The following is a 27,431-nucleotide window of genomic DNA, read 5'->3' as shown; positions in this document are numbered from 1 at the left end:
TGACCTACAGAAGGCAAAACTGTACTTCAGACGCTTCCAGAAGCAAGGCAAAGGGAGAGAAACCAGGTCTTGCAAACGGAGAAAAACAACAGTGGAGACGGATGCCCCTACCTGCCACCCACCCCCCAAAAAGAAACCCCAGCACATTTAGAGGATTTGCACTCCAAAGGAGACTACAATTCCCACAATGTGCTGTGATGTAGGCTTGTTATAGAGCTTCAAACAGTGCCATACTCTAGGTCAAGGACTGTGCAGATGCCTGGGGAATTTTCTCTCGCAGCTGCGGGAGCTAAGTCAAGTTTCTTCTTAAAAAATCTGTTTGCCTCCCGAAACACTGTGAGACCAACTAAAAAATGGAAATGTTTCATGAGCATTAGATGAGTTGATTTTTTAAAATTTTTAGTTCTAATAATGTAATTGAGGTTATAAGTCTGCGTTGTTTTTATTTATTTATTTATTTATTTATTTATTTATTTATGTATTTATTTACTTTTTGAACTTCTCCACCCTTTCACTTTAGGTATTTTAAATCCTAGCTACTCAGAAAGCTGAGATCTGAGGATCAAGGTTCAACGCCAGCCTGGGCACAAAAGGACCTGAAACTCTTATCTCCAATTAATTGTCAGAAAACAGAAAATGGGGCTTGACTCAAGGGTATTGCAGTAGCCTTGAGCTGAAGAACTCAGGGACTGTGTCCAGGATGAGTTCAAGTTCCAGGATCCTCCCTTTGCCCCACCAAGATATTTTGCATGCCAGGTGAGGTGGCTCACATCGATAATTCTAGCTACGAATGAGGGAAACTGAGATATGAGGATCACGGTTCAATGCCAGCCTCAGCATGGAAATCCATGACTCATCCCTTTTTAACCACAAAATCCCAGAAGTGGCACTGTAGCTCAAAGTGGTAGAGCACAAGCCTGAAGTTGAAAAGCTCAGGGACAGCATCCAGGCCCACAGTTCAAGCCCAATGACCAAAGGGAGGAAGAAAAAAAAAAAGTATTTGCAGCAACTAGAATAAATTCCTGGTCTTTTTTCCACTGCTCTCATGTACACTTAATGTATACACTGAAATAAAATCACAGGATTGTTAAGTAAACATAAGGCACAATCCTTGTGTCAATTAAGATTTCACAAAATCTAACAATGAATTTCTTAGATACTCCAAAAATCCATATATAAAATGTTAAGGAGTTTTTGGTGACTAGTGTTTGAATTCTGCCTTTCCTCTAAGGGTTTTTGGTTGTTGTTGTTTTGTGTTGTTGTGTTTTCTTTTGTATTGTTTTGTGCTGTTGGTGCTGTGGCTTGAACTCAGAGCTTGGGCACTGATTGTGAGCACAGCTCACAGACCGTTAGTAATTTCTTCAGCTAACTAGTGAATAGTTTCTTAGAGTATGTTATATCACCACCATAAAATCCATTGCTTTTCAAGGGGACCTCACACTTGTCTTCCCAGACCTTATCCATTAGCCTGTGGAAGAGATCCTTTGTCTTCCTCCATTGTATGACAGATCCCATGCTTTGCTCTTAAAGGTTTATTGTGATGTTACATACAACATGATTGGAAGGAGAGAGTAGGGAATTTTCATGCCTACTATTCAGTCATCCAGGGTATGGGTTCTGCCTATTTAGTGGACGTAAGCTATTCCTCATGAAAATGGAGATTGTAGGGCATATTTGGATGTATAGACTTCAACTTGAGAGCACCTAAAATAATATAAAGGAAAATAGCAAACTGCCTTTTTGGAAAAGTAAATTCCTCAGTAGCAAGGAGATAAGATCAGGTAAAAACTGAGATTTCGGGATTAGAGTTCAAAGCCAGCCTGGACAGAAAGATCAGGGAGACTCTAATAAACCACTAAGGAGCCAGAAATGGTAGAGTGTACCAACCTTAAGAATGGAAGCTTAAGGACAGCACCCAGACTATGAGTTCAAGCCCTACCATATCAACAACACATAAGACAGACACAGACATACAGACACACACCCAGAATCTCTCTAACCTGTTTGTCTCTTGAGCATCATGTGGTGCATGTTACATGGACAGAGGAAAGGATTTAGGTCCTAGGCCACTAGTCTGTGTGTGCCTGAGTGCTAGAACTTGAACTTAGAGACTGGGTACTATCACTGAGCTTTTTTTGTTCAAGGCTGGCACTCTACCACATGAGTCACAGGTCAGATCCATATTTTTTTCGGTGGGTCATTGGGCTTAAACTCACACAGGGTGCTGTGTCTAGGCTCTTCAGCTTAAGGCTACCGCCCTAGTATTGGGCCTGGGCATTGTCTCTCCTTGATCACTTCAGCTCCAGGCGAGATCGCCCTGCCCTTGAGGCAAGCCCACTTCTCATTACTGGAGGTTAATTGGAATTAAGAGTATCAGGTGCTTTTATGCTCAAGATTGCTTTGAACTTGGATGCTCAGATCTCAGTCTCCTGAATAGCTAGAATTACAGGCGTGAACCACAGGTCTGGCTAGCATCTAGCTTTTTAGGAGATAAGAGTCTCAAGAACTTTCCTACCTTGGAATGGCATTGACCCATAATCCTCAAATTGCTAACCTACCAAGTACCTAGGATCACAGGTGTGAGCCACTGGCTCCTTGTAGTAAGGTTTTAGTGAAGGACAGATGGTGAGATTTTCAGTCCCTATTCTGTACTGACAGACTCTGAGACCTCTAAAGTGCCATCAGAGAAGGGTTCTGCCAGGATGAGTCAGTACCAGCCAAGGAACACTGCAGCAACAAACAGCCCCATCTTACTTCCACTCAAAAAATGCATTCAAGTGACTTAGTAGGCTATTCTGTTCTTCCTGTGAGGAACAGAGGCCACCAGGTGGAGTCTCTACTCTGACACTCTTCCAAGATCACTGAAGCAAAGGGAAAGGAACACAATGACTTTCACATTGACCCATAGCATCACCATCTATGGTGTTGTAATCACATTACTGTGCTGAACTTGGGAAAGAACAGAAAGTATAAGTCTACCATGTTCTGGAAAATAAGGCAGGCACGTACCTAAATATACTCACAAGTATTAACATACTCTCAAGGGTTGTAGGCCCATAGATAAGAAATCCCTTGCTCTATTTTTCTTTTTTTTTTTTAATTTTTGTGCTGGTGGTGGACAGTAGGCCTTGAACTCAGGGCTGCTGCCTCAGTGACTTGAACCCAGGTATTTTTACACAAGGCTAGTGCTTTATCACTTGAGCCACAGCTCCACTTCTGGATTTTTGGTGGCTAATTAGACACAACAGTCTCATAGACTTTCCTGCTCAGGCTGGCTGTGAATGGTGATCCTTAGCGCTTAGCTTCCTGGGTAGCTAGGATTAGAGGCATGAGCCATTCCTGGGTCTTGAACTCAGGACCTGGGCTCTTTGGTCACAGTGTCCTTTCCAGTTTTTTCTGTTTATGTGGTACTGGGAACCTGAACCCAGGGCTTCATGTATCGGGATTCTGGCCTAGTTGTAGAGTGCTTGCCTAGCATGCACGAAGACCTAGGTTCAATTCCTCGGTACCACACACATAGAAAAAAGCTAGAAATGGTGCTGAGGCTCAAGTGATAGAGCTCTACCCATTGAGAAAGTTCAAGGACAGTGCTCAGTCCTTAAATTCATGGCCTAGGACTGGCAAAAAAATACGAACTGGGGTTGGGAAAGAACACTTGCACCCATAGTCTTTGCTACTCAGAAGGCTGACACCTGAGGAGTGCAGCTCAAAGCCACCATGTGCAGAAAACTCCATGAGACTCTCACGTCGACTAAATTACTCAGAAAAAGCCAGAAGTAGTCCTATGGCTCAGGAAGAAAACTTGAGGGGGAAAAAAAGGCTAAGGGTTAATGCTCAGGTCCCACTTCAAGCCCCAGCACTGGCATTTAAAAAAAAAAAAACAGTTGGTGCGGTGCTTCCCATTTGTAATCCTAGCCACTCACAAGGGTGAGATCTGAGGATCTAGGTTCTCAGCCAGTCCAGATTGAGGACTTGAGACTCTTATCTCCAATTAATCACTAGAAAATGGCATGTGGGGCTTGGCTCAAGGGTGGGAGGGTAGTCTGGACCTGAAGAGCTCAAGGACAGCACCCAGGCCAGTTCAAGCCCCATGACCTACAAAAAAAAAAAAAAAAAAAAAAAGAATTGCGGCACTGTGGCTCACATCTGTAATCCTGGCTACTCAGAAAGCTGAGATCTGAGGATCAAGGTTCAAAGCCAGCCAAGGCACTAATGGCTCTTATCTCCATTAATCATAGTCTACAGACAGAGAAATTAAGGTCTAGAGACAGAGATGGTTGATGATGAACACACGCAGCAAATCCACAGCAGAGCTGAGGATACAGAGCCTAGCATCCAGACCACTTGAGGAAAGAGATTCAAGAAGAAAACACACACAGAAGATATAGAGAGGAGAAAGGTTAGGCTGGCTATCAAGATTTGAACCTTGGGTTGTTGAAAGATGTGTTCTAATGCTCTTCAGTTTCAGAACAGTAAAGATCTACCATAAAGCTGGGTGTGGGGTCTCACACCTGTAATCCTAGATACTCAGGAGGTGGAGATCTGAGGATGGAGGTTTAAAGCCACCCTTGGGCACAGACTGTGACTCTTATCTCTAATTAAGCACTAGAAAACAGGAAGTGGGACTATGGCTCCAGGGGTAAAGTGGGAGCCTTAAGTAGAAGAGCTCAGGGACAGCGCCCAGCCCAGAGCTCCAGCCCCATGTCTCACAAAAATACACATATATAAAGATTAAGCTGACTCCTCCTGGCAGTTTGCAACAACTTAGTAGAATAGTTACTCCCCTATAGATTAGCTCTATGACAAAGAACCCTCCCTGCTCAAGATACCAAAACAGATAACAACCAGATACTGAGGAGAAAAGAAAACCATCAACCTCAAAGTCAGCCTCTTCCCTTGAGGACAGCCAATACTCAGTCAAGTCTGACCCTGATACACAACCCCATAAACATCTGAAATGTCCGACTATACAAACCAATTCAAGCATGCCATATACTTGCCAGAAGATGAGAGATTTGGAGTAGGAAAATGCTAGTCCAAGCCAGGTGCCAGTGATTCACACAAGGGAATGAGATCTGAGAATCCTGGTTCTAAGCCTGCCCAGGCAGTTAATGCTGTAAGACTTTTATCTCCAATGAACCATCAAAAAGCCACAAGTTGGGTGCCAGCCATGAGTGAAAACTTCTAAAGGGCAGCGCACAGGTCCTGAGCTCAAGACCCAGGATCTGAATACTTATACACACATGAAGGAAGAAAATACTAATTTAGTACAAATGCATGTACACATGTGCAGGTTCATGAGTGAGTTTCAAAGAGGCACAATTCTGACCATGATCATGTGATCATGATCAGTTTGTAGTACCAGAAACACCATGTCCTGGGGCCAGGAGTTTGGGAGGGTACTTGCCTAGCATGCACAAAGACCAGGATTCAATTCCTCATTACCACATACATAGAAAAAAGCTGGCAGTGGTGCTGTGGCTCAAGTGGTAGAGCTCTAGCCTTGAGAAAGCTCAAGGACAGTGTTCAGGCCCTCAGTTCAATGCCCAGAAGTGGCAACAAAACAAAACAAAACAAAACCAACCAAGTTCCCATCAGCTCAGAGGAGGAAAGGAAGGCATGGAGCATTCTAGCCTCAGGGAACTGAAACTCCGGAATGTTTTGGGGGATCCCTCCACTGGGACACTTCTGTACTCCTGAAGTGACACGTTCCTCAGGAACCAGAAATTCATCTTTCACTCCATGCAAGGGATCTGAAGCTCCAAGAAGATCATTGCACTCACTCCCCAAGGACTCCCCAGGACTCCACAAAGAAATAGTAAGGGGAAACTGGCATAGGGTGAGGGGAGCAGGTAAACTGTAAAACAGACTTCCTGAGAAGAAATACCAGAATCAGCAAGTGGGGGTGATGGTGGGGAGCAGAGGTGAAGAGGGAACAAGTCCTACCCAAGACATCACACCCTGGATACAGACATGCTGACAGGGTGCTTCCCAGAATGAGAATGCTTGAGCAAGTCAGGGGACAGGAGTAGGCAACGAAAAAAAAGAAGACTAAATAAAATCTGGTAATTCGAAGCAACATTTCTGGATTGGTTACCAAGGGCCCTGGGTTCTAATTCTATCTCTGTCGAGTGGATAAATCTCTGTCCTAGGTGCCTCAGTTTACCCCATCCGGCATTAATAATAACAGCAATAATAATAATAATAATAATAATAATAATAATAAGAGGAAGAAGCACAGACCCTTCCAGAGTCCTCTCTCAGTACACAGACATGAGGAAGTGAAGTAGTAAAACTATTGCCGGGGAGGTGGATGAAGCGTCCCTGGCTCCTCTGCCCCAAGTCACTCACCAGACTGGCTGCAGGAACCAGTGCGGCCCCCAATCCCAGTCAGACTGCTGCTGCCGAGCCCACAGTCGCACGTAGGGCAGGAAAACCAGGGCCACCAGTCCCAGTGCCACTGCTGCAGAAGCTGCTTCTCCTTCTGCCGCAGCCAGGGCCCACCGGCCTTGCTTTTTCTTGCTACAGGGTGGAACTAGTCAACACGTGGGCCAAGGAGCAATGATGAAAGTAGCAGGAGCCAAGCCTCAACTCCCAGGCACTTCCGCTGCACTTCTGCTGCTCACTTCCGGTGAATTGGACGCTACCACCAACTCCCTGGGGGGGGTGGACGAATTCGGAATCACCGTGGCCAGCGCCACTGTTGGGCAGCGTGGAGTCACCGTGCTCGGGATTCTTTCTTCTCCACTTAGTAAGTTATACACCCTCCTTCTTGTGGAAGGTTCCAGTCTCTCTGGGTGTGACTTGGGGACTCCAAACATCAGATCTCCCACCTTCTGCGCGGCGATGGTGCGTCCCGCGCCTCCCCTGCCGACCCCGGGTGAGAAAGTGCCCTGGTAGGGTTGTTGGGAGGTAGTGGGTGCTTGCTGGGCACAGGGGAGCATGGTGCTGCTTTTGATGGGACAGCTCCCAGGCCTAGAGTTCAAGCCCCATGAGCGACATGCACACACACATGCACAAAGTAGTCTCTACTTGGCTTTGTTAACGGGGTAGTTAACTCTTAGCCTCTTTAATTTCGTGACTTCTTTGTACAATCTGGATACTAGGTCTTTTACTTATCTACGTTATGCCCAAGTCTCAGGACGACCACCAAGAGACCACCGAGAGTCAGACGTTCCGAAATGCAAAAGGAAGGTTTATTGCAGGTTACCAGCCAGGCAAGGAACTTGTCCACTCACACCCCAAAGCAGTGACACAGTGAGGTGGGGGGCGAGAAGTCCACAGTCAGGGTTTACACAGTCTTTTTAAAGGCAAAAATCACAGGTTTGCATCCATCAGGTGGTCCAGTGAGATAAGATAGGAATTAGGGAGCTTCCCAGGCTGGTGGAAACTGACGGGAAATTCTCACGCCGGCTGGGTCTCATTCAACTGTCAAAGAGTAGTTTTATGGTTTGGGAAACAAATGCTATGCAATGCTATACGTGCAGTCTAATTTTGACACAAAATCGGTTAGTTCCTGGAGCTTGTTCACACCTGTGTGAACAATGGCTGACTAGAGTTCAGAAGTTCCTGTTTGTGCAGCCTCTGGATCCTTGGTGATTTTTCGAATCAGAGTTTTCTTTTTATTCTGCTTACCGATGGGGAATAATTTTGGGTCTGGGGGTAGTTATTTTTCATCTGTACACCCTGAACAGCTTACATAAACAACAGGACGGTTGCTGCCTCAGAATGGGGGCGCTTTTTTAGCTCTTCAATCTATAAGTGCAAAAGCCGCCTCTCAATCTGCAGGGTGTCTTTTTTTTTCATATATTTGGGTTACATTATATTTACCAAATTACTTCACAAACATTGATACCCTTTCTCATGTCTTGGTCCCCATTTCTCTCCCCCGCCCTGCCCTTCATCTTGTTTTCCTCCCTTCCCTATCCGACTACAAATAACCAAATATGCATATATACAATATATCAGATTAGGCTGGGAGTTTGGCCTAGTGGTTAAAGTGCTTGCCTATCATGCATGAAGACCCGGGTTCGATTCCTCGGTACCACATACATACATAACAGCCAGAAGTGGTGCTGAGGCTCAAGTGGTAGAGCTCTAGCCTTGAGAAAGTCCAAGGACAGTGCTCAGGCCCTGAGCTCAAGCCCAGGACTGGCAAAAAAACAAAAAACAAAAAACAAAAAAAACAATATATCAGATTACCAGGTGAAATACTGTCACAATATGAGATAACCAAGGGACATCAAAAGAGGTTAGAGATAACACAGATTAAAGACAATCATCAGAAAGACAATTGGTGGCGGTTTGGCTGCTCAGGTCCCACTCCACTGTGCCAGCCCTTTCCACATGGTTTCAGCTGAGGAGCTTCAGGTTTGCTTGCCGCCTCTCCCACCTCCATCTTCTCCATCTTTGAACACGTTTTCCTCCTGCGTGAGTGTGGGCTGGATGGCTCCGAGTTGGAGTGGTGGACGCCCTGGAAGAGGTGGCAGGGCAGATCAGAGACTCATTGTTTTCATTAACCCAACTTCTTGAGGCCACATCTGCAGTATCAGCTCAAGTGGAAGAGATTGCCCTTAAATGTACAGAAAATGCATGCTTCCTTATAATGTGGAGAGGCCTCTTGAAAGAAGGCTATGATTCTCTGAAACCTGACAACTATGACTGTATAATTCACATTCTCATGTGGATTTGTACATGTACCACATACATAGGACAATCTCCAGCATTTGTGTGTACTCAGAGTGAAAGTTTTCTTCTTTTTCTAGACCTTTGTGAAAGTATATTGATGTGATTCTTTTTATGTTAACACAGATGTGTTTATCCTTACTTTCTATAAATGTTTTGAGATTCCTTTACAAAAGTGATTTCTCTCAACAGATAATTTTAATAGTGCCTTAGTATGACCAGATAATTGTTTTGAAAGATGGTGCATGTCAGAAGATCATGTTACAACCCCAGCGATATGAGTAAATTTGCCTATGTAAATCAGCTCCCCACTTCTATGAAAGCAAAGACAAGTTTATGACTTCCAGGCCTATAGCACCTGACACTGTCACCTGACACTCCCCAATGTTTTGTTGAGTAAAACACTTGTGTGTGTGTGTGTCTGTCTGTGTGGGGCTTGGACACAAGACCTACACCTTGTCCCTAAGCATTTTCACCCAGGTTGGTGTTCTATTACTTGAGCCACAGCCCTGCAGGAGGCACCAAGGTGGAGCTCTGCTGGTGGAGGAGGGAGCAGATAGGCTGGGGGCGGGGCCAGGCCAAGCCGAGGGGCGGGGCTCCAAGAGGGCGGAGCCCTTGCTGAGGCGGTGGGGCGGGGCTTCGGGGCAGAGCTGGCGCCAGGAACTCCAGGGTGATGTTTGCAGGCCTGACAGAGGCAGAGGACCAAAGAGGAGTGGAAACGGTGAGTGAGGGCGGCTCTGATCTGGCCAGTGGAGATTTAGGGCGGGAATCCTGAGGCTGGGGAGGAGGAGGTCCTGAGGAAGAGGAGGAGGAGGAGGAGAAGGAGGTCTTGAGGAGGAGGAGGAGGAGGTCCTGAGGAGGAGGAGGAGGTTCGGAGGAGGAGGAGGAGGAGGAGGAGGTCTTGAGGAGGAGGAGGAGGATGTCTTGAGGAGGAGGAGGAGGTTCTGAGGAGGAGCAGGAGCTCTGAAGGAGGAGGAGGAGGTCTTGAGGAGGAGGAGGAGGTCCTGAAGAGGGTGAGGAGGTCTTGAGAAGGAAGAGGTTCTGAGGAGGAGGAGGAGGAGGAGGAGGAGGAGGAGGAGGAGGAGGAGGAGGAAGAGGAGGAGGAGGAGGTGGTGGTCCTCAAGAGGAGGAAGAGGTCTTGAGGAGAAGGAAGAGGTTCTGAGGAGAAGGAAGAGGTTCTGAGGAGGAGGAGGAGGAGGAGGAGGAGGAGGAGGAGGAGGAGGAGGAGGAGGAGGTGGTGGTCCTCAAGAGGAGGAAGAGGTCTTGAGGAGAAGGAAGAGGTTCTGAGGAGCAGGTCTTGAGGAGGAGGAGGTTCTGAATAGGGGGTGGAGGTTCTGAGTAGGGGGAGGAGGACATCTTGAGGAGGAGGAGGAGGATGTTCTGAGGAGGAGGAGGAGGAGTAGAAGGTCCTGAGAAGGAGGAGGAGGAGGAGGAGGAGGAGGAGGAGGAGGAGGAGGAGGAGGAGGATGTTCTGAAGAGGAGGAGGAGGAGTAGAAGGTCCGGAGGAGGAGGAGGAGGAGGAGGAGGAGGAGGAGGAGGTCCTGAGGGAGGAGGACTGGAGGAGGACTGTCCTGGCTGTGGTGAAGGGTCCTCAGTGTGTTTAATGGGACCCCTAAGGACGACGACCCTCCCAGCGTTCGTGTGGTGCCTGGAGCCACTGCTGGGGTGCTGCTCCTGCGTGGCGAGGGCTGCCATGCCTCGCAGGGCAACAGAGGTCTGGGGTGAGGGACAAATTCAGGGGATGGAGTCCCTGCTGGAATCCATGTCCACCCTCAGGGCTCTCCACCCCATTCACAGGGAGGGGAGAGGAGAGCAGGGGGGAGAGCAGGAGAGGAGAGGAGAGAAGAAGAGGGGAGGACAGCAGAAGAGGAGAGGAGGTAAGAAGAGGGGAGGAGAGCAGAAGAGGAGAGGAGGTGAGGAGGGGAGAGCAGGTGAGGAGAGAGAAGAAGAGGGGAGGAGAGCAGAAGAGGAGAGGAGGTGAGGAGGGGGAGGAGAGCAGGTGAGGAGAGGAGGAAAGTGGAGGGGAGAGGAAGAGAGGCAAGCAGAAGAGGAGAGGAAAGATGAGCAGGAGAGGAGAGGAGGAGAGGATTGGAGGAGAGGATGGACAGCAGGCCGTCTTCCTGACAGGTGGAGTCCGGGGGCGCTGTCCCTGCTGTCAGCACAGCTTGTCTCCCCGCCACCTGTCCTGGTTGCCTGTGCTGCGCTGCCTGCTGCCTGCCCCTCTGCCCCCTGTCTTGAAGGGGTGGAGAAGCCAGGCCTGGCTGGTCAGGGGAAGGAGCCTGTGTTCTGGGCAGTGGCTGTGTGGTGTCTTGTGGCAGCCCAGCCCTCTGTCTGGCAGGGACAGCCTGGTGTAGGTTCTGGTTGGATTCCAGGCGGGGAGGTGCAGGGGGTCCTGCTGTTTGGATCCTGTCTTGGCTTAACCTCCATCTGCTCCATAACCACCAAGTCTGCATCCTGGCACTTATTTCTTCAGTTAATTCCCCCCACTCAGATTGCCTGTTCTGACTCCCAGTTGTACCTCTGCTTTGCTTGGAAGATCTGTGCCAGCCCCCCGGTCTTGGAGCCTTTCCAGGTCACTAGAACACTGTCTGTTGTCTTCCTATATGACAGCCTTCCTGGCTTCCATGTCTCTCAGCCAGCAGAGAAACAAAGCCCCCTCAAGGCCTCGATGCCTGCTGCGCTGTCTGCCCCAGGCCACCTGACACCACAAGAGAAGCCACAGCTGGGCTCTTGCCTCTGCCATTGCCACTCAGCCCACTGTAGCATCTAGCCAGCAGGTACAGTGCTCCCCTCCTCTTGCATCCTCCAGGGCATTCTGCTGTGCCCCCTTCCCCCCCAACATTTTGAAGGTCCTTCTTACACAGACAATGGAATCTAGGGGTCTGGATTCCACGGAATGGGTTCCCATCACCTGACACCCACCTGGCTCCTGTCCTCCAGGAAGGGGACAGAGAGGCTCTTCCTTCTGTCAGGTGCACCCCCCCAGTGGCCTTTCTCATCTGTGAATTTCCATTTTCCTCTCGTTTCTCCCTTCCCCATACAAACAGATTAAAATCTCTGGCATCCTGAAGATGTGGCCTCCATGTCCTATGCAGCTATGATGGCCTTTTCTCTCCCCAGTTCTGTCACCCAAAACTATACATATTGATCCAAAGTGTCACCATCACCTACTCATTACCTTTTTTTTAACCTTTTTTTGTGGTACTAGGAATTGAACCCAGGGCATTCTACCACTTGAGCTATCCTCTTGTCAGCCTTTCCCATCGTGGTGTGGCTCTGCTTATATTTCCAAAGCTGTATCCACTTCCTTTGTCCTTCTGAATGGGCCTAGGTCAGAGCCCTGGACCCCAGCACAAGGGGGAAGGTTGACCCTAGAAAGAGGAGTTTGTGAGGTCAATTCAGAAGAAGAGGCTGGCTTCAAGAGCAAGGCCATCCACAGAAACGAGCTGGGGGATGCAAGCTAGGTGAAGAAATGGCCACAGAGTCAGGCGCAGTGGCTCACACCTGTCACAGCAACATCTTTCTTCCTCCTGAGCCACAGGCCAAGTGAGCTGGCACGAGCTGGTTGGCAGTTACAATGCCTTGGTTACGAGGATTCCATATTCTGTTCCATTGTGAGGGAGGTAGGGTCACCTCTCAGGGCCCAATGGCCAAAGCTCCTTGCTCAGAGAAGACCTCACCAAAGACATACAGGAGGTTGAATCTCCCCTTCTACTTCACAATATACATGTGGATGTAGTAAACAGCACACCTTGTTTGTCAAATCCCAACATCTTTAACTAGGCCTAGGTACTAGCCTGGTCTCAGGCTCAAGGAGCCTTTCTTAGGTAAGATCCAAACTTAACTGTCACTATTCCCCTCATCTTACACAAGCCATTTTGCTTCACAGTGCCTTCTCATCTTACATTTTGCCCCATGCCGAATTTTTTTGTTTTTGCTAGTCCTGGGACTTGAGTTCAGAGCCTGAGCATTGTTCTTGGGCTTTCTTTAGGCTATTGCTGTTCCACCGAGACACCGAGATGTGGCACTGTGGCTCAAGTGGCAGAGGGCTAGACTTGAGAAAACCCAAGGACAATGCGCAGGCCCTGAGTTCAAGCCCCAGGACTGGCAGAAGAAAGAATAGAAAAGAAAAATGCTTTTTACAAGCTATTCACTGACAGCATTTGCCTCTGAAGTCTTCACTTCTGCATCTTGTGACCTATTCCTTTCCCTCAAAGTAGACAAGAAAAACCAATTTCAGGACCGGGAGTTTGGCCTAGTGGTTAAAGTGCCTGCCTAGCATGCACGAAGACCCGGGTTCGATTCCTCGGTACCACATATAGAAAAAAGCTGGAAGTGGTGCTGAGGCTCAGGTGGTAGAGCTCTAGCCTTGAGAAAGTCCAAGGACAGTGCTCAGGCCCTGAGCTCAAGCCCAGGACTGGCAAAAAAAAAAAGAAAAAAAATTAAAAAAAAAAAAGAAAAACAGATTTCATAACTTGCTATGCTGTTGTTCAATCTCTGGATATTAATTCAAGATACAATATTGCCTGAGATATTGTGTGTACATGTGCCAGTCTGTGCATGCACAGGTTTAGGGCTTCCTCTTAGGGTCTATGTGATAACCCTGAGCATCTTTTCCTCAAAGGTATTTGTCTTTCACTTCTAGCTTATTGTAGGTAATTGGAGTTGAGAGGTTCACACAATTTCTTGCCCTGTGCATTGGAAGTGATTTCTCATATGCCCAGTGCTGGGTTCTCATAGTTTTAATTGTAGCTATAGAGAAGGCTGAGATCTGAGGATCCTGGTTAGAAGCCAGCCCTGGAAAAAAAGTCACTGATAGAGATCTTTATTTTCAGTTTAGCACAAAAAAAAGAGACAAAACTGGAACTGTGACTCAGTTCCTCTTGTACCAGCCATGAGAAAAATAGTAATTGGAAGCACCTGATCCCTGAGAGGAATCCTTAGTACTAGTTTAAAATAAGAAAGAAAATAATGAAAAAATTAAAACTTGCTGAAGAATTCATAAGGATAAAGCTGCCTGTGAATAATCTTGTCCTTTCAGATTCCCCCAAGAGCTTATGTCTATCTACATTTTATCAAAGTTTTGTAAAGATATATACACATATTCTTTTTTTTTTGCCAGTCCTGGGGTTTGAACTCTTGGTCTGGGTGCTGTCACTGAGCTTCTTTAACTCAAGGCAAGTGCTCTACCACGTGAACCACAGCACACATTCCAGATTTTTTTCAGTAGTTTATTGCAGATAAGAGTCTCATGGAGTTTCTGTCTTGGGCTAGCTTTGAATTGTGATCCTCAGATCTCAAACTCCTGAGTAGCTAGGATGACAGGCTTGAGCTACCAGCACTTGGCTTCTTTTACACCCCCTTTTTTTGCCCCACCACAGCCATAGTATCACATTACTATGGTTTCTTCACCTGCCCCCAGCCAGGGGTCTGACAGATGCTTTCCACCCACTTATTCATGTCCTCCTCTGTCTTGGCTGACAGTTAAGAAATGCACTCACTTGTCTGTATGCCATCCACAAAGCCATGTGATTGTTTCTCAGTCTGGAAGGTCCCATCAGATTTCTAGCCCCCCAGAGGATGAGGTTAATGCTCCTCCAGGGCTTCTTAGATTGTTCTGGTAGTAATCCACAACACCTTTTTCATCACTTGTCTAGCTATTTCATGGAATATACCAGCATTCCCTCCAGACTTCGATCCCCATACCACCAGGACACAAGAGGGTGGATTAGGTGTGGGGCCTGCAGGTGGATCAGAGCCTGTCTAACTGGAGGGGATTTCTCTACTACAGAAAATGGAATACAAATTTAGAATCTGCATTCATGAGGTGACAATCTCTGGTAGAAGTTCTTATCAAATGTGGCATTGCCTACTTCCAGCTTAGGACATGGGTTGATGACTCAGCACCACAGAGAATGTATTCACCCAGGCCCAGTACACATGTAGGGACCCTGAACTTTCAGGTAGCATTTCGCTTTGGAGGTCATGAGATCTGAAAACTCTGCATAGCTAACATTTGAGGTTCTGTTTGAAGCCAGCCCAGAAAGGAAAGTCCATGAAACTCTCATTTCCAATCAACTGCCAAGAAAAAGCCAAAAAACACCTGGCATCAAGCTTCAGAATGTGTGCACCTGACCTCTTAGAGGATAACAAGCCCACCCGCATTTCTGTGGCCAAAAGAAATCCCAGCATTGAGATTTCAGCATTCCTGGTATCCAAGTTTGGATGCGCTAAGACAGCTTTCAATGGGACACTTAGATCCTTCCATTTCTGTGACTGTTTCTGAGATTGCTCAGTATCTTTCTGTACTTTAGCTTAATGTATTATCATCCATAACCATCCATGAGACTGTCCTCATGACAAAGAAACATGCAATCTGGCTTTGTATATCTAATCACTGCACAATGAAAACATGGAACCTAATACTGTACTTCAAAATACTGTATGTCCATACCCATGCATGCAGCAGAAAGCAAAAAGAATCACTTTTGACCTGAATTTTACTCTACCAACTACCTACCACATTTCTTACTACATCCAGTTGTCTCTCTCATCCCTTGGATTTTTTTTTTGCCAGTCCTGGAGCTTGAACTTATGGACTGACCACTGTCCTTGGACTTTTTCAAGGCCAGAACTCTACCACTTGAGTCACCGCACCACTTCCGGCTTTTTCTATGTATGTAGTACTGAGGAAGAGAACCTGAGTCCTTGTGCATGCTATGCAAGAACTCTACTACTAGGTTAAACTCCCAGCCCATATCCCTTGGATTTCTATAATCATCTTTTAAGTAGCTGCTGTTTCTCATCTTTTCCATGTTTCTTTTTTTTGGGGGGAGGGGGTCATGGGGCTTAAACTTAGCCTGGGCCCTGTCCCTGAGATATTCAGCTAAGGCTATCACCCTACCCTAGCCCTAGGGGTTGTCCCCGAGCTCTTCAGCTGAAGGAACTACCCTGGAGCCAAGCCCCACTTCCCGTTTTCTAGAGGTTATTGGGGATAAGCTTCTCAGGTCCTTTTGTGCCTGGGCTGGCTTTGAACCTTGATCCTCAGATGTCAGCCTCCAGAGTAGCTAGGATTACAGGTGTGAGCCACCGTGCCCAGCCATGCTTCTAATTATTTACACTACTGTAAGTTTAACAAATCTATGTGCTTTGGTACAAAATTCTGAAAGGAGCTCATTAAAGGAATAATTAGTGGTGGTAGAAAGATATTCATCCTCCTGTTAACTTCACCTCCAGAACAGTGAGAAAACACAGGTTCTTCACATTATGAACACTGTTTTCTTAAGACTCATTCAGCAGAACAAAAGAACAAGCTAATAGTAAATCACAAGTGATTCAACATCTGTGATTAATTAAATATCAAATATAAAAGAAACACGGAAGTCATTTTGGACTTGTTCATTCAAAACCAAACACTTAAGACTCTTGTCTTAATTTACCCAGCAAAGAAACCAGAAGTAGAGCTGTGCCTCAAGTGACAAGCATTAGCATTGAGCAAAGATGCTTAAAGATGCTTATGCTCCGAGTTCAACCTAAACAACTTGTGTACATACACACACACACACATTCACACAATATATCCCCCAAAATGTGTCCTTACATGTTTTTGAATGTTCCATAAATAACTGGAGGCAAAAGGTGATGAAAATCACTTTCCTATTGTGCAAATTTGCAATAAATAAATAGTATCTCCCATCATAACTCCGATTCAAAAATTGAATTTGAAATGGTAAGTGTTTTAATGCATGCACCACACACACAGCCGACTTTAGGGGAGCAGTGGAGAAATTGATGCTCACAGGTCCGTGGCTCAAATTGTGAGTCTTTCCCCATCTATCACTCCCCAGACCATCGTGGAGTTCAGCAGACTCCAGTCTCAATGGGCCAGAACTCTTATTACTGAGTTAATAAAATTAACTTCACAAACCATTCCCTATTATAAAAGACACAAGTCAACAACTTCACTCTCTTGATTACTTGTAAAGCCTGAAGTAACTAATGCCCACCGTTTGGGTCCAATTCCTCTTCATAATATTCAGGGATTTCACCACTAAACACAATGAGAAATGCTGGCTCAGTAAGTACCCGTGGCTAAAGAGTGGTTTCCCATTACACCTAGCTTACTTCTGCCATGAAGGATTTCTCTGTATGCTTTAGAAGTTGTTTTTTCTCTCTCTTTTTTTTTTTTTGGTGACAATCCTCAGGCTTGAACTCAGGGCCTGAGCCTCTTTTGCTCAAGGGTAGTGCTACTTCTGGCTTGCTCTATTTTTTTTTTTTTGCCAGTCCTGGGCTTGAGCTCAGGGCCTGAGCACTGTCCTTGGACTTTCTCAAGGCTAGAGCTCTACCACTTGAGCCTCAGCACCACTTCCAGCTTTTTTCTATGTATGTGGTACCGAGGAATCGAACCCGGGTCTTCGTGCATGCTAGGCAAGCACTTTAACCACTAGGCAAAACTCCCGGCCTGGCTTGCTCTTTTTATGTAATACTGAGGAATCGAACCCAAGCCTTCATCCTTGCTAGGTAAGCACTCTATCACTAAGCCACACAGTCAGCTCTTAGAGGTTTCTGACAAAGGTTCTCCTATATTGGATTTATTTCTTCTGTGAGTACTCTTAATACTTCCTGAAAGTTGACTTCTGAAGACTTCCTCTAATGCTTACATATAGAGATTCTGTATATGGCTGTTTTTAATTACTCAGAGTTGCTCTCCTGTATATGTTCTGAAATGTACTGAAGACTGACTTCTGATTAAAAGTCATTGCACATTTGTTATATTCATTGGTTTTCTTTTCTTCTAGGTGAATCAGGTTTGTGATGAACACAGAGGTATGCCTTCCAGGTCAAACACTTTCCACATTTGTAATGTTCATAAGGTTTTTCTATCCTATGTGCATTCTACAGTCAGCCATGCCTTCGTGATGGACTTTCCACATTCGTTACATTCATATGGTTTCTCTCCTGTGTGTGTTGTCTGATGCAATCTCAAGTCTGACTTCTTGAAAAACTTTCCCTTTTTTGTCTTTACATTTTTTATTGAAGAATTTATTAACGTTGATTTTACATCATATTTTTTTTAATTGACAAGTTAACAAGCAAGTGTTCAAGAAGGGAATCTCTATTTACAATCACTGGGAATTACTATTTAGAACTTAATCAAAATTAGGCTAAGGGAAAAACTTTCCCTTTTATTTCAATCATAGGATTCTCTCCTGTGTTTATTGATAAATCCTAAGTTGTGCCTTCTGGGTTCAAGACTGAAAATTTGCTACGTTCATTAAGAGTTTTTTTTTTATCTTGTGTTGGTTCTGTGATGCAAGCTGAGTTTTCTTCCAAAGGCTAAAAAGTCTTTCCCATTTATTACATTACTAAGGTTTCTCTCCTGTGTGAATTGTATTATGTCTGTTGAGATGTGACTTCTGTGTGAAGGACTTTCCACATTTGTCACACTCAAAAGGTTTCTCTCCTGTGTGTGTTCTCTGGTGCAAATTGAGGGAAGTCTTCTGTCTGAAAGACTTTCCACATTCACTACAATCATAAGGTTTCTCTCCTGTGTGACTTCTATTATGTGTGTTCAGATGTGACTTTCGTGTGAAGGACTTTCCACATTTGTCACACTCATAAGGTTTCTCTCCTGTGTGTGTTCTCTGATGCAAATTGAGGGAAGTCTTCTGTCTAAAAGACTTTCCACATTCACTACAATCATAAGGTTTCTCTCCTGTGTGACTTCTATTATGTGTGTTCAGATGTGACTTTCGTGTGAAGGACTTTCCACATGTGTCACATTCATAAGGTTTCTCTCTTGTGTGTGTTCTCTGATGCAAATTGAGGGAAGACTTCTGTCTGAAAGACTTTCCACATTCACTACATTCATAAGGTTTCTCTCCTGTGTGAATTGTATTATGTCTGTTGAGATGTGACTTCTGTGTGTAGGACTTTCCACAATTGTTACATTCATAAGGTTTCTCTCCTGTGTGTGTTCTCTGGTGCAAAGTGAGGGAAAACTTCTGTCTGAAAGACTTCTGACATTTATTGCATTCATAAAATTTCTCTTCTGTGTGAGTTCTCTGATGCCTGCTGAGAGCTGACTTCTGGGCAGAAATTTTATTACGTTCCTCATATTCATAAGGTTTCTCATCAGTTAGAGATCCAGGTTGGAACGTCAGGTCTGACTTCTCAGAAATTGAATTTTCACACTTGATGTACTCATCAGATATCTCAGGATATTTGCTCTGAGGTATTGTAAGGCATATTTCATTACTCAAAGATTTCTCACATTCACTACATGTACGAGGAGTCTCTCCTATGTACATTTTCACATGTGTAGTGATGGTTGGTGTTAAGTACAATATTTTTTGACACACAGTACATTCAGCATTTTTCTTCCCTCCCTGAAGAATTTTTTGGGCAGGGAGAAAAGGATTATAATTCTGCAAGTCTTTTGGACTGTCACAATTGTGACTAAAATGCTCTGAATATCTGAGGGATTGTTCAACAACAGGAGATATACGAGTCCTATATGCAGCATGCATCTCCTCAGCCTCAGGAGACAGAAGCATGTTCTGACACTTAATGAACTCCCCAGTCCTCATCCCTAAGGTGTTCCCACTATTACTAATCAGCTCTGGCTTATGTGTGGAGCTCAAATGAAAAGTTGTTGCTAATCTCACATTTTCCTCCATTTCGATATTACTTGCAACTGCTACTTCACAAAGACATTCATGTGGACTTTCCTGGCAGGTCTTAAACACGTTCTCCACTACTTGGACATCTAAAATGGGTAATAGAAAAAAAAAGACACAAACATACATGAGATACAAATCTTCCTTAATGTAAAGGTAAGGACTTTACTTTCCCATCCTAAGTGTTAGATATTTCAAAATATAAAAGTAGAACTTGATTTGTGAGAAATATATGCATTTCTCCCTAACATATTAAGAAAATAATGACATTTTACAATAACAAATAATGTTTTTCTGTGTTTAGGTTTCTTTTTATATCACAGGAAATATTTATTCAAATTATCCAACTATGTATTGCTACAGTTTTAAGGTGAGTACTGCTTATAGGATACATGCAGCTGTTCTTTTTTTTTCAAATACTATTGTTTATACATAGGGGAATAGCTGCCTTTTATTTTGGAGAAATAATTTATATATTGTGTTGCTTTGCTTCTCCGTTTTATTTTCTTTCTTTTTTTCTTTCTTTTTTCTTCATGGGCCTGGGCCCTGTCCCTGAGCTCTTCAGCTGAAGCCTACAGCCCCCTATTCTTTAGCCACAGCCCCACTTCCCATTTTCTAGAGGTTAACTGGAGATAAGAGTCTCGGGTCCTTTTTTGCCTGGGCGGGCTTTGAACCTTGATCCTCAGAACCTGAGTAGCAGCTAGGATTACAGGCATGAGCCACCTCACCCAGCTCCAATGCTACTTTGCTTCTTATCCATTAAGTGAGGAACAGGAATATTTTCTAGATTCAGAAGCCCCAAGAGTGGTTTATATGTCCATTTGCCTTTGAACTAAGCAAGAATGGTTCTTGAGAGTAAGGACTTACACCTACATCCCTTCAGTTATAACTTCTCAATAACATCTCAATTTAGGTATTTGTGGGAATTCTGGCATTTGTTTCTTTCCATTTTAAAGTCTCATCAAAATTCATTTTCTGACACTCCTGACCCTCAAAACCATGGAAGACTAGAAATACTCCAGCTCATTGCCTAGCTAATTATCTTCTCTAGATTAAAAGCTTTGGTTCTTTTTTTTTTCTTCCAGTCCTGACTTGAACTTAGGGCCTGACCCACTGTCCTTGGGTTTTCTCAAGGCTAGAACCCTGCCACTTGAGCCACAGCACTACTTGCGGATTTTTCTATGTGTGGTACTGAGGAATCGAACACGTGTATTTGTGCATGCTAGGCAAGCCCATTACCACTAGGTTCGACTCCTGGCTGGAAAGGTTTGGCTCTGAATCCCAGTCTCTGCCCACCAGCAAAAATCTATTATCCTTACCAGAGAATAAAGCCCTGACTTACTCCTTCTTTCCTCATACCTGCATAGGCCTAGTTTCAAAGAAAATGAAATCTCATTTCTACATTTCTTTCTTTTTTTTGTCAGTCATGGGACTTGAACTCTGGACCTGGGTGTTGTCCCTGAGCTATTCAGCTCAATGCTGCACTGCCCTACTCTTGAGCCACAGCCTCACTTCCCATTTTCTAGTGGTTAATTGGAGAGAAGAGTCTAAGGTCCTTTTGTGCTTGGTCTTGCTTTGAACCTTAATCCTCAGATCTCAGCCTCCTGAGTAGCTAGGATTACAGGAGTGAGCCACCAGCACCTGGCTTTTTCATTTTACTTTGTTTCACAGTGATTTCCACAGAGAAATCTACCTTTAACTCTATTCCCACATAGAATTCATTATATCACCATATGATTCTTGGGGCTGAGAGTTTGGCCTAGTGGTAGAGTGCTTGCCTAGCATGCACAAGGACCTGGCTCAATTCTTTGGTACCACATATATAGAAAAAAGCCAGAAGTGGTGCTATGGCTCAAATGGCAAACAGCAAGCCTTGAGAAAACCCAAAGACCAAGCTCAGGTCCTGAGCCCAAGCCCAGGACTGGCAAAAAAAAAAAAAAAGATCATTCACAAAGGACCCAAAGGTTCCATACATAGGACTCAGGGGAACTAGGAACATTATTGCTCAGTATATCAGAACATGAACTTACCAACTGGGCTCAGGCTCCAACATCAATATGATAATGCATTAACTCACCTGTGAAATTCTTGTCTGCGGAATTTCCTATCCATGGTTCGGCACCTTGCTCTAGCTTGACAATCAATTCAGGCTTGGGAACACAGGGCGCTGTAAATTAGAAATAGTGGAGAATTATTACTCATGCTGGGTCATCATTGCTGTAAGGTCTGATCACAAGGTAGCTCTTAAATCTTTTTTCTCATTTCTCACTGGCTCCATGGTTGACTTTTCCCCTGTTCTAGATTCATTTTGCCAGATGTATGGCACAAACTTAGCTCTCTTGCTCGAGGCTAGAAATCTACCAGTTTGAGTCAGCTCTACTAACATGCATGGGTCTTCATGCATGCCAGGCAAGCACTCAACCACAAAGCCAAACTCCTGGCCCTCCACTAATAGTATTTGAGGGGTTAAGTAGAATTAAAGAGTTTCATGGGGACTTTTCTGGCATTTCAGGCTTCAAATTAGAATTCTCAGGTTTCTTCCTCCTGAGTGTCTAAGATTACACGCATGAAACATGGCACCTAGTACCAGGTTTCCTGGAAAGACCGTCTACATTAGTGGGAACACAATTGAGAACTTTTGTCAAAGGGCTGATTAGGTATCCTGAAGAATAAAAATAAAATTACCTTAGGTTTTCTTTAGAAAGAAAGGATACTTCTCAGGGCCTGGAATCTTACATTTAAATAGTATTGAAAGTTTGATAATTATTCACATATCTACAAAATAACAAAGTACTTGACCAAGTTAATTTGACTTTCGCTCACCTAATGACACCAGGTTGCTGTAGGTCTCCAGTATTACATCTCTGTACAGGGTCCTCTGAGCATTGTCCAGATCCTGCCACTCCTCCCAGCTGAAATCCACAGCTACATCATCAAATGACACCAACTTCTGTAATGGCACATATCCATCAAGTCATTAGCCCTGAGTTATAACACACCCTGTCTGGAATTTTATTCTTCTACACAAATGCTTTAGACTTACATAAAATATTGACCTGAAAAGATTAGGGATGGAGCCCAGACCCAGAGTTCAAGTCTCATATCCCACCAAAAAAAAAAAAGGGGAAGCCAGGTGTTGGTGGCTCACGTCTATAATCTTAGCTACCCAGGAGACTGAGATCTGAGGACCATGGTTCAAGCCAACTTGGCACAAAATTCCATGAGACTCATTTTCAATTCCCCATCAGAAAATGGTTAATGGCTTGTGGCATATTGTGGTAAAGCAATGCTGGTACTGACAAAGGGGGGGGCAATAGATTTAGGTTATAAAAGAATTATTCCATTGAAAACAAACTACATTATATGATGGCATATGCTGGTACTGTGAGAATATTGCAAAATCTTGAGGTATCAAGTAATAATACAGTGAACTGCATCCAGCATGTTAATTTCCTATGTCTGGCATAATGATCAGTTGGGAAACAAATTTATTTGCTTTCTTTTTTTGTAGGTTGTAGGACCTGAACTCTGAGCCTGGGCACTGTCCCTGAGCTCTTCAGCTCAAAGCTACCACCCTACCTAGGAAGCCACATTGCCACTTCCCATATTTTACTGGTTCATTGGAGATAAGAGTCTCACAGACTTTTTAGTGGCCAGGCTGGCTTTGAACCAAATCCTCAGATATCAGCCTGATTTCTGAGTAGCTAGGATTACATGTATAAGCCACCGTGCTTGGCAAGAAATTTATTTCTTGCTGTTTTATACTACTACAACAAGTTTATTGCATGTTTTACTTTTTCAGAAGCACTAATGGTTCAGACTGAGGATGGCCTTTGCTCTGTACATACTGGGGTAATGTTAGAGAAAGGTCAGCTGTGGGGACAAATTTACTACAAAAACTAATAGTAGCAAAGTTTATGTGAAATTGAGTATCTGGTTACTTCTTTATGAAGAAGAAAGTCAAACTATTAGAATAGATTATAACTACTACATAACAGACTTTTCAAAGGAATATAATAAGCGGGGGATGGTGGCCCACACTTGTAATCCTAGCTGCTAAGGAGGCTGAGATCTGAGGATCAACGTTCACAGCCAGCCTGGGTACAAAAGGACATGAGACTCTACTCTCCAATTAACCTCTAGAAAACGAGAAGTGGTACTTGGCCAATTAACCTCTAGAAAACGAGAAGTGGTGCTTGGCTCAAAGTGAGGATGATAGCTTTCAGCTGAAGAGCTAAGGTACAGGGCTCAAGCAGAGTTCAAGCCCCATGACCCACAAAAAAACAAAAAACAAATGCACAGGATGGGACACACCTATACTCCCTGAACTTGAGAATCTCAAGAAGGATTTCTAGCCATTCTAGACTACATGGAAAGATCTATCATCAAAAGGAATGTGGAGGGGCTGGGAGTTTGTCAGAGTGGTAGAGTGCTTGCCTAGAATGCATGAAGACCAGGGTTAAGTTCCTTGGTACCACATACATAGAAAAAGCCAGGAGTGGTGTTGTGACTCAAGTATCAGATCACTAGTTTTGAGAAAAGCCCAAAGACAGTGCTCAGAGTGAGTTCAAGCCCCAGGACTGGCAAAAGAAAAAATAAAAAAGGGAAGCTAGGCAGGGTGTGTGTGGTGTCTCACTTCTATAACCCTAGCTATTCAGGAGGCTAAGATCTGAAGATCAAGGTTCAAAGCCAGCCTGGCACAAAAAGACCTGAGACTCTTATCTTCAATTAACCTTTAGAAAATGGGAAGTGGGGCTTTGGCTCCAAGGTAGGGTGAGCTGAAGAGTTCAGGGACAGTGCCCAGGCTGAGTTCAAGCTCCATGACCCACCAAAAAGAAATATGGAAAAATCTGGATTCTGTAAAATGCATCAGGGATATAAATGGTGTATCCGTCTCTTTTCTTGTTGAAAACAAGTGTTCGGAAACATTTTAAAAGTTTTTACCTAGAAATGTATCAATACCAGCTTCTAACTTACACTGGCAGTGGATGAGAATATTCAAATGTAGTGAAAAGAAAAAAACAAAACTACAGTACCACATCAAATGAGGTTAGATCACATAAAGGCAACACAATCAGGAGAAATCAAATTATTTGCTGTATATTGATAGGTGGTACATAGAAATTTCTTTTAGGGGGACCAAGGATTTGGCCTAGTGGCAGCATGCTTGCTTAGCATGCACAAAGTCCTAGGCTCGATTCCTTGGTAGAAGTAGTGCTGTGGCTCAAGTGGTAGAGCTCTAGCCTTGAGAAAGACCAAGGACAGTGCTCAGGCCCTGAGTTCAAGCCCAGGACTGGCTAAATTTATTTATTTATTTATTTATTTATTTATTTACTTATTTATTTATTTATTTATTTATTGTAGGGAGCCCTGAATTTGAGCTGAAGGTAGAAAATTCTGAGAGGTTGGAACTCCACCCTGACAACACTCTGAGAGCTGGCCATGGAAGGGTTAAAACAGACAACCCTAGAGAGGGTAAAGAGACTGGAGTACCAACTCCCTTTCTCTTCCTTACTGCTGCAAAGGCTGGGAAATGAACCTTGGGTGCTGTTGACTTTTTCTTTTTTTGCCAGTCCTTGGTCTTGAACTCAGGGCTGAGCATTGTTCTTGGGCATTCCTCAAGGCAGGCACTCTACCATATGAGCCAGAGCACCATTTGTGGCTTTTTCTTTTTCTTTTCTTGTGGGTTCTTGCATTTGAACTCTGGGCCTGGACGCTGTCCCTGAGCTCCTCAGCTCAAGGGATAGGGCAGAGTTACTTCTCATTTTCTAGCTATTGATTGGAGATAAGAGCCTCATAGTCTATTTAGTGCCCAATCTTTAGTGCCCAGGCTGGCTTTAAACCGTGATCCTCAGATCTCAGCCTCCTGAGTACCGAGAATTACAGGTGTGAGCCACTGCGTTTGGCACTTCTGGCTTTTTATGTGTCCTGAGGAATTCAACCTGGGTCTTCGCGCATACTAGACAAGCACTCTACCACTAGGCCACATTCATGGCCCTGCTGTTGGCCTTCAAGGCTAGGTATGGTGAAGGTCACCTCTGGACTTTCTCTGGGCTCTAGTTTACAGACTCAAATGAAGAAGTGAACAAGTGTCTGTCCTAAACTCTTTTTTTGGTTCTGATTGTCATATTAATATGGATGCTTTATTTTTTACATGTATACATGGTAATCTTCCCTGTGTGAACTCGAGCAAATATATCTGCTTTTGTGTATTCAAGTACCAGTGAGCTTGGAAGCCCTGGACTCCCCTCCCCCATGTGCCCATGTCTCTGTTTATGTCTTTGTATTTTTCTAATTTTCTTTGGCACTGGAATCTTGTAGAATTGCCTAGGGTTACAGTTAACAACAATCTTCCTACATTGTTGATAAGAAAACTATCAATTTGCAGAGTGTGATGGCTCACGCCTGTCATCCTAGCTACTCTGGAGGCTGAAATCTGAGGATCACGGTTCAAAGCTGGTTCAAAAGTTTGAAAACCAGCCCAAATCCAGCCCAGGCACTGAAGTCCATGAGACTCTCATCTCCAATTAGCCACTTAGAAAACCAGAAGTGGCTCTGTGACTCAAAGAGTAGGGTGGAAGTCTTGAGTTGAAGAGCTCAGGGACAGCATCCAGGCCCAGAGTTCAAGACCCACCACTGACCAAAAAACAAAAAAAGCAGAAAGATATCAATTCTGAGAGTCATGTTAGCAAAGGCAAATTGATCAGGAAAGCAGGAAGGACAGCTCCCAGACAGATCATTTGAAGAAAAGAAAAAAAAGTGAAAGAAATAGATGCAAAGAAAGAGGAAAAGAAATGAAGAAAGTTAGTGAGCAGGAAACAGACAATGAAAAGAGAAATTAGAGGGAAAAAAATCTAGTGACGACACCTTGCAAGAAAAAAAAATACCACAAACTGCACAATCAAATTTCACGTAAGACAAAGACCACAAAACAGTGCAAGAAGCACTACTAGAGAGTAAATACTTATAGCTTACTCAGTTCCTTAGAACATTAGAAGGTATGTATGTGTGACCACACTACTTTAGCAACTCCACTAATACTTCATCAAGATAATATACTGTTACTCAGGAGGACGTGATTTTTGAACAGTTACTAGCGTACCTTCACCTTCCATGAGACATCACCTCCTAGGTGTCACTGAATCATGTAACAAATGTGACTTTTCTTTCTTTCTTTCTTTCTTTCTTTCTTTCTTTCTTTCTTTCTTTCTTTCTTTCTTTCTTTCGCCAGTCCTGGGCTTGGGCTCAGGGCCTGAGCACTGTCCTTGGACTTTCTCAAGGCTAGAGCTCTACCACTTGAGCCTCAGCACCACTTCTGGCTATTTTTTCTATGCATGTGGTACCGAGGAATCGAACCTGGGTCTTCATGCATGCTAGGCAAGCACTCTACCACTAGGCCAAACTCCCGGCCATGACTTTCTCTTACAGCAAGAAAAAAACTACAAAGGAACTGAAGCAAATCTGCACTGAACTTCGAATGTGAAGATTTTAAAGTCTGCTACACCATCTTTATCTGACTTATGCACATCTTCCTAAAGCTGAATTTTTCACATGTCCCTGAAGCTGAATGTTTTGGGTTTTAAATCTTGAACTCGCTTGGTTTAATAAAATGAAATGTAAAAGAAAGTGAGAAAAAGCAACTCACCAGAGATCCTTTCATTCTTTCTTGCTGTTGAGAATGAACACAAGATTCTGGAAGCATGGCTGGAAGAGAAGCAAATGAGGTAGTCAGGAAAGAACCTGTGTGATTTTGCCCCAGATTTTCCTGCTCAAAACAAAGTTGGGCTCCATGGCTCACACCTGTAATCCTAGATACTCAGGATGCTGAGATCTGAGGATCAAGGTTCAAAGCCAGCCCAGGCAGATAAGGACCTAAAACTCTTATGTCCAATTAAACTTAAGAAAACGGGAAGTTGGGCTTGGCTCAAGGGTAGAGTAGTAGACTTGAGATGCAGATCTCAGGGGCAAGGCCCAGGCCGAGTTCAACCCCTATGACCTGCCCCCAAACACACAAGAAAATAATAATAAATAAATAAACCAACAATATCTCCCCCCTCCCTCTCTCTC

General features: G+C 44.4%; 1 protein-coding gene, 1 long non-coding RNA gene and 1 pseudogene across 3 annotated transcripts; 2 read left to right on the top strand and 1 right to left on the bottom strand.

Moving 5' to 3' along the window:
- Positions 1-8,238: 8,238 nt before the first annotated feature.
- Positions 8,239-8,791, top strand: LOC150044880 (uncharacterized protein C4orf46 homolog pseudogene; annotated as a pseudogene).
- Positions 8,792-9,350: 559 nt separating this feature from the next.
- LOC150044878 (uncharacterized) lies at positions 9,351-26,909 on the top strand. 2 transcript variants are annotated; one of them, XR_016533040.1, is made up of 3 exons: positions 9,351-9,406; positions 19,669-19,734; positions 26,793-26,909. It is a non-coding gene; the product is annotated as an uncharacterized LOC150044878 (long non-coding RNA). The 2 variants fall into 2 exon arrangements; XR_016533041.1 differs by lacking the exon at positions 26,793-26,909 and adding an exon at positions 24,729-24,832.
- LOC150044879 (uncharacterized) lies at positions 17,820-18,995 on the bottom strand. Its single transcript, XM_090320791.1, has one exon. The coding sequence runs from the start codon at positions 18,993-18,995 to the stop codon at positions 18,051-18,053; it is 945 nt and encodes a 314-aa protein (XP_090176917.1). The 3' UTR covers positions 17,820-18,050.
- Positions 26,910-27,431: the final 522 nt, after the last annotated feature.

This window comes from Megascapheus bottae, chromosome 29 (genome assembly GCF_031878675.1).
Source record: "Megascapheus bottae isolate mThoBot1 chromosome 29, mThoBot2.hap1, whole genome shotgun sequence".
Taxonomy (NCBI): domain Eukaryota; kingdom Metazoa; phylum Chordata; class Mammalia; order Rodentia; family Geomyidae; genus Megascapheus; species Megascapheus bottae.
Note: the sequence above shows the minus strand (reverse complement) of the source record. Positions and strands in the feature narration are given on the sequence as shown.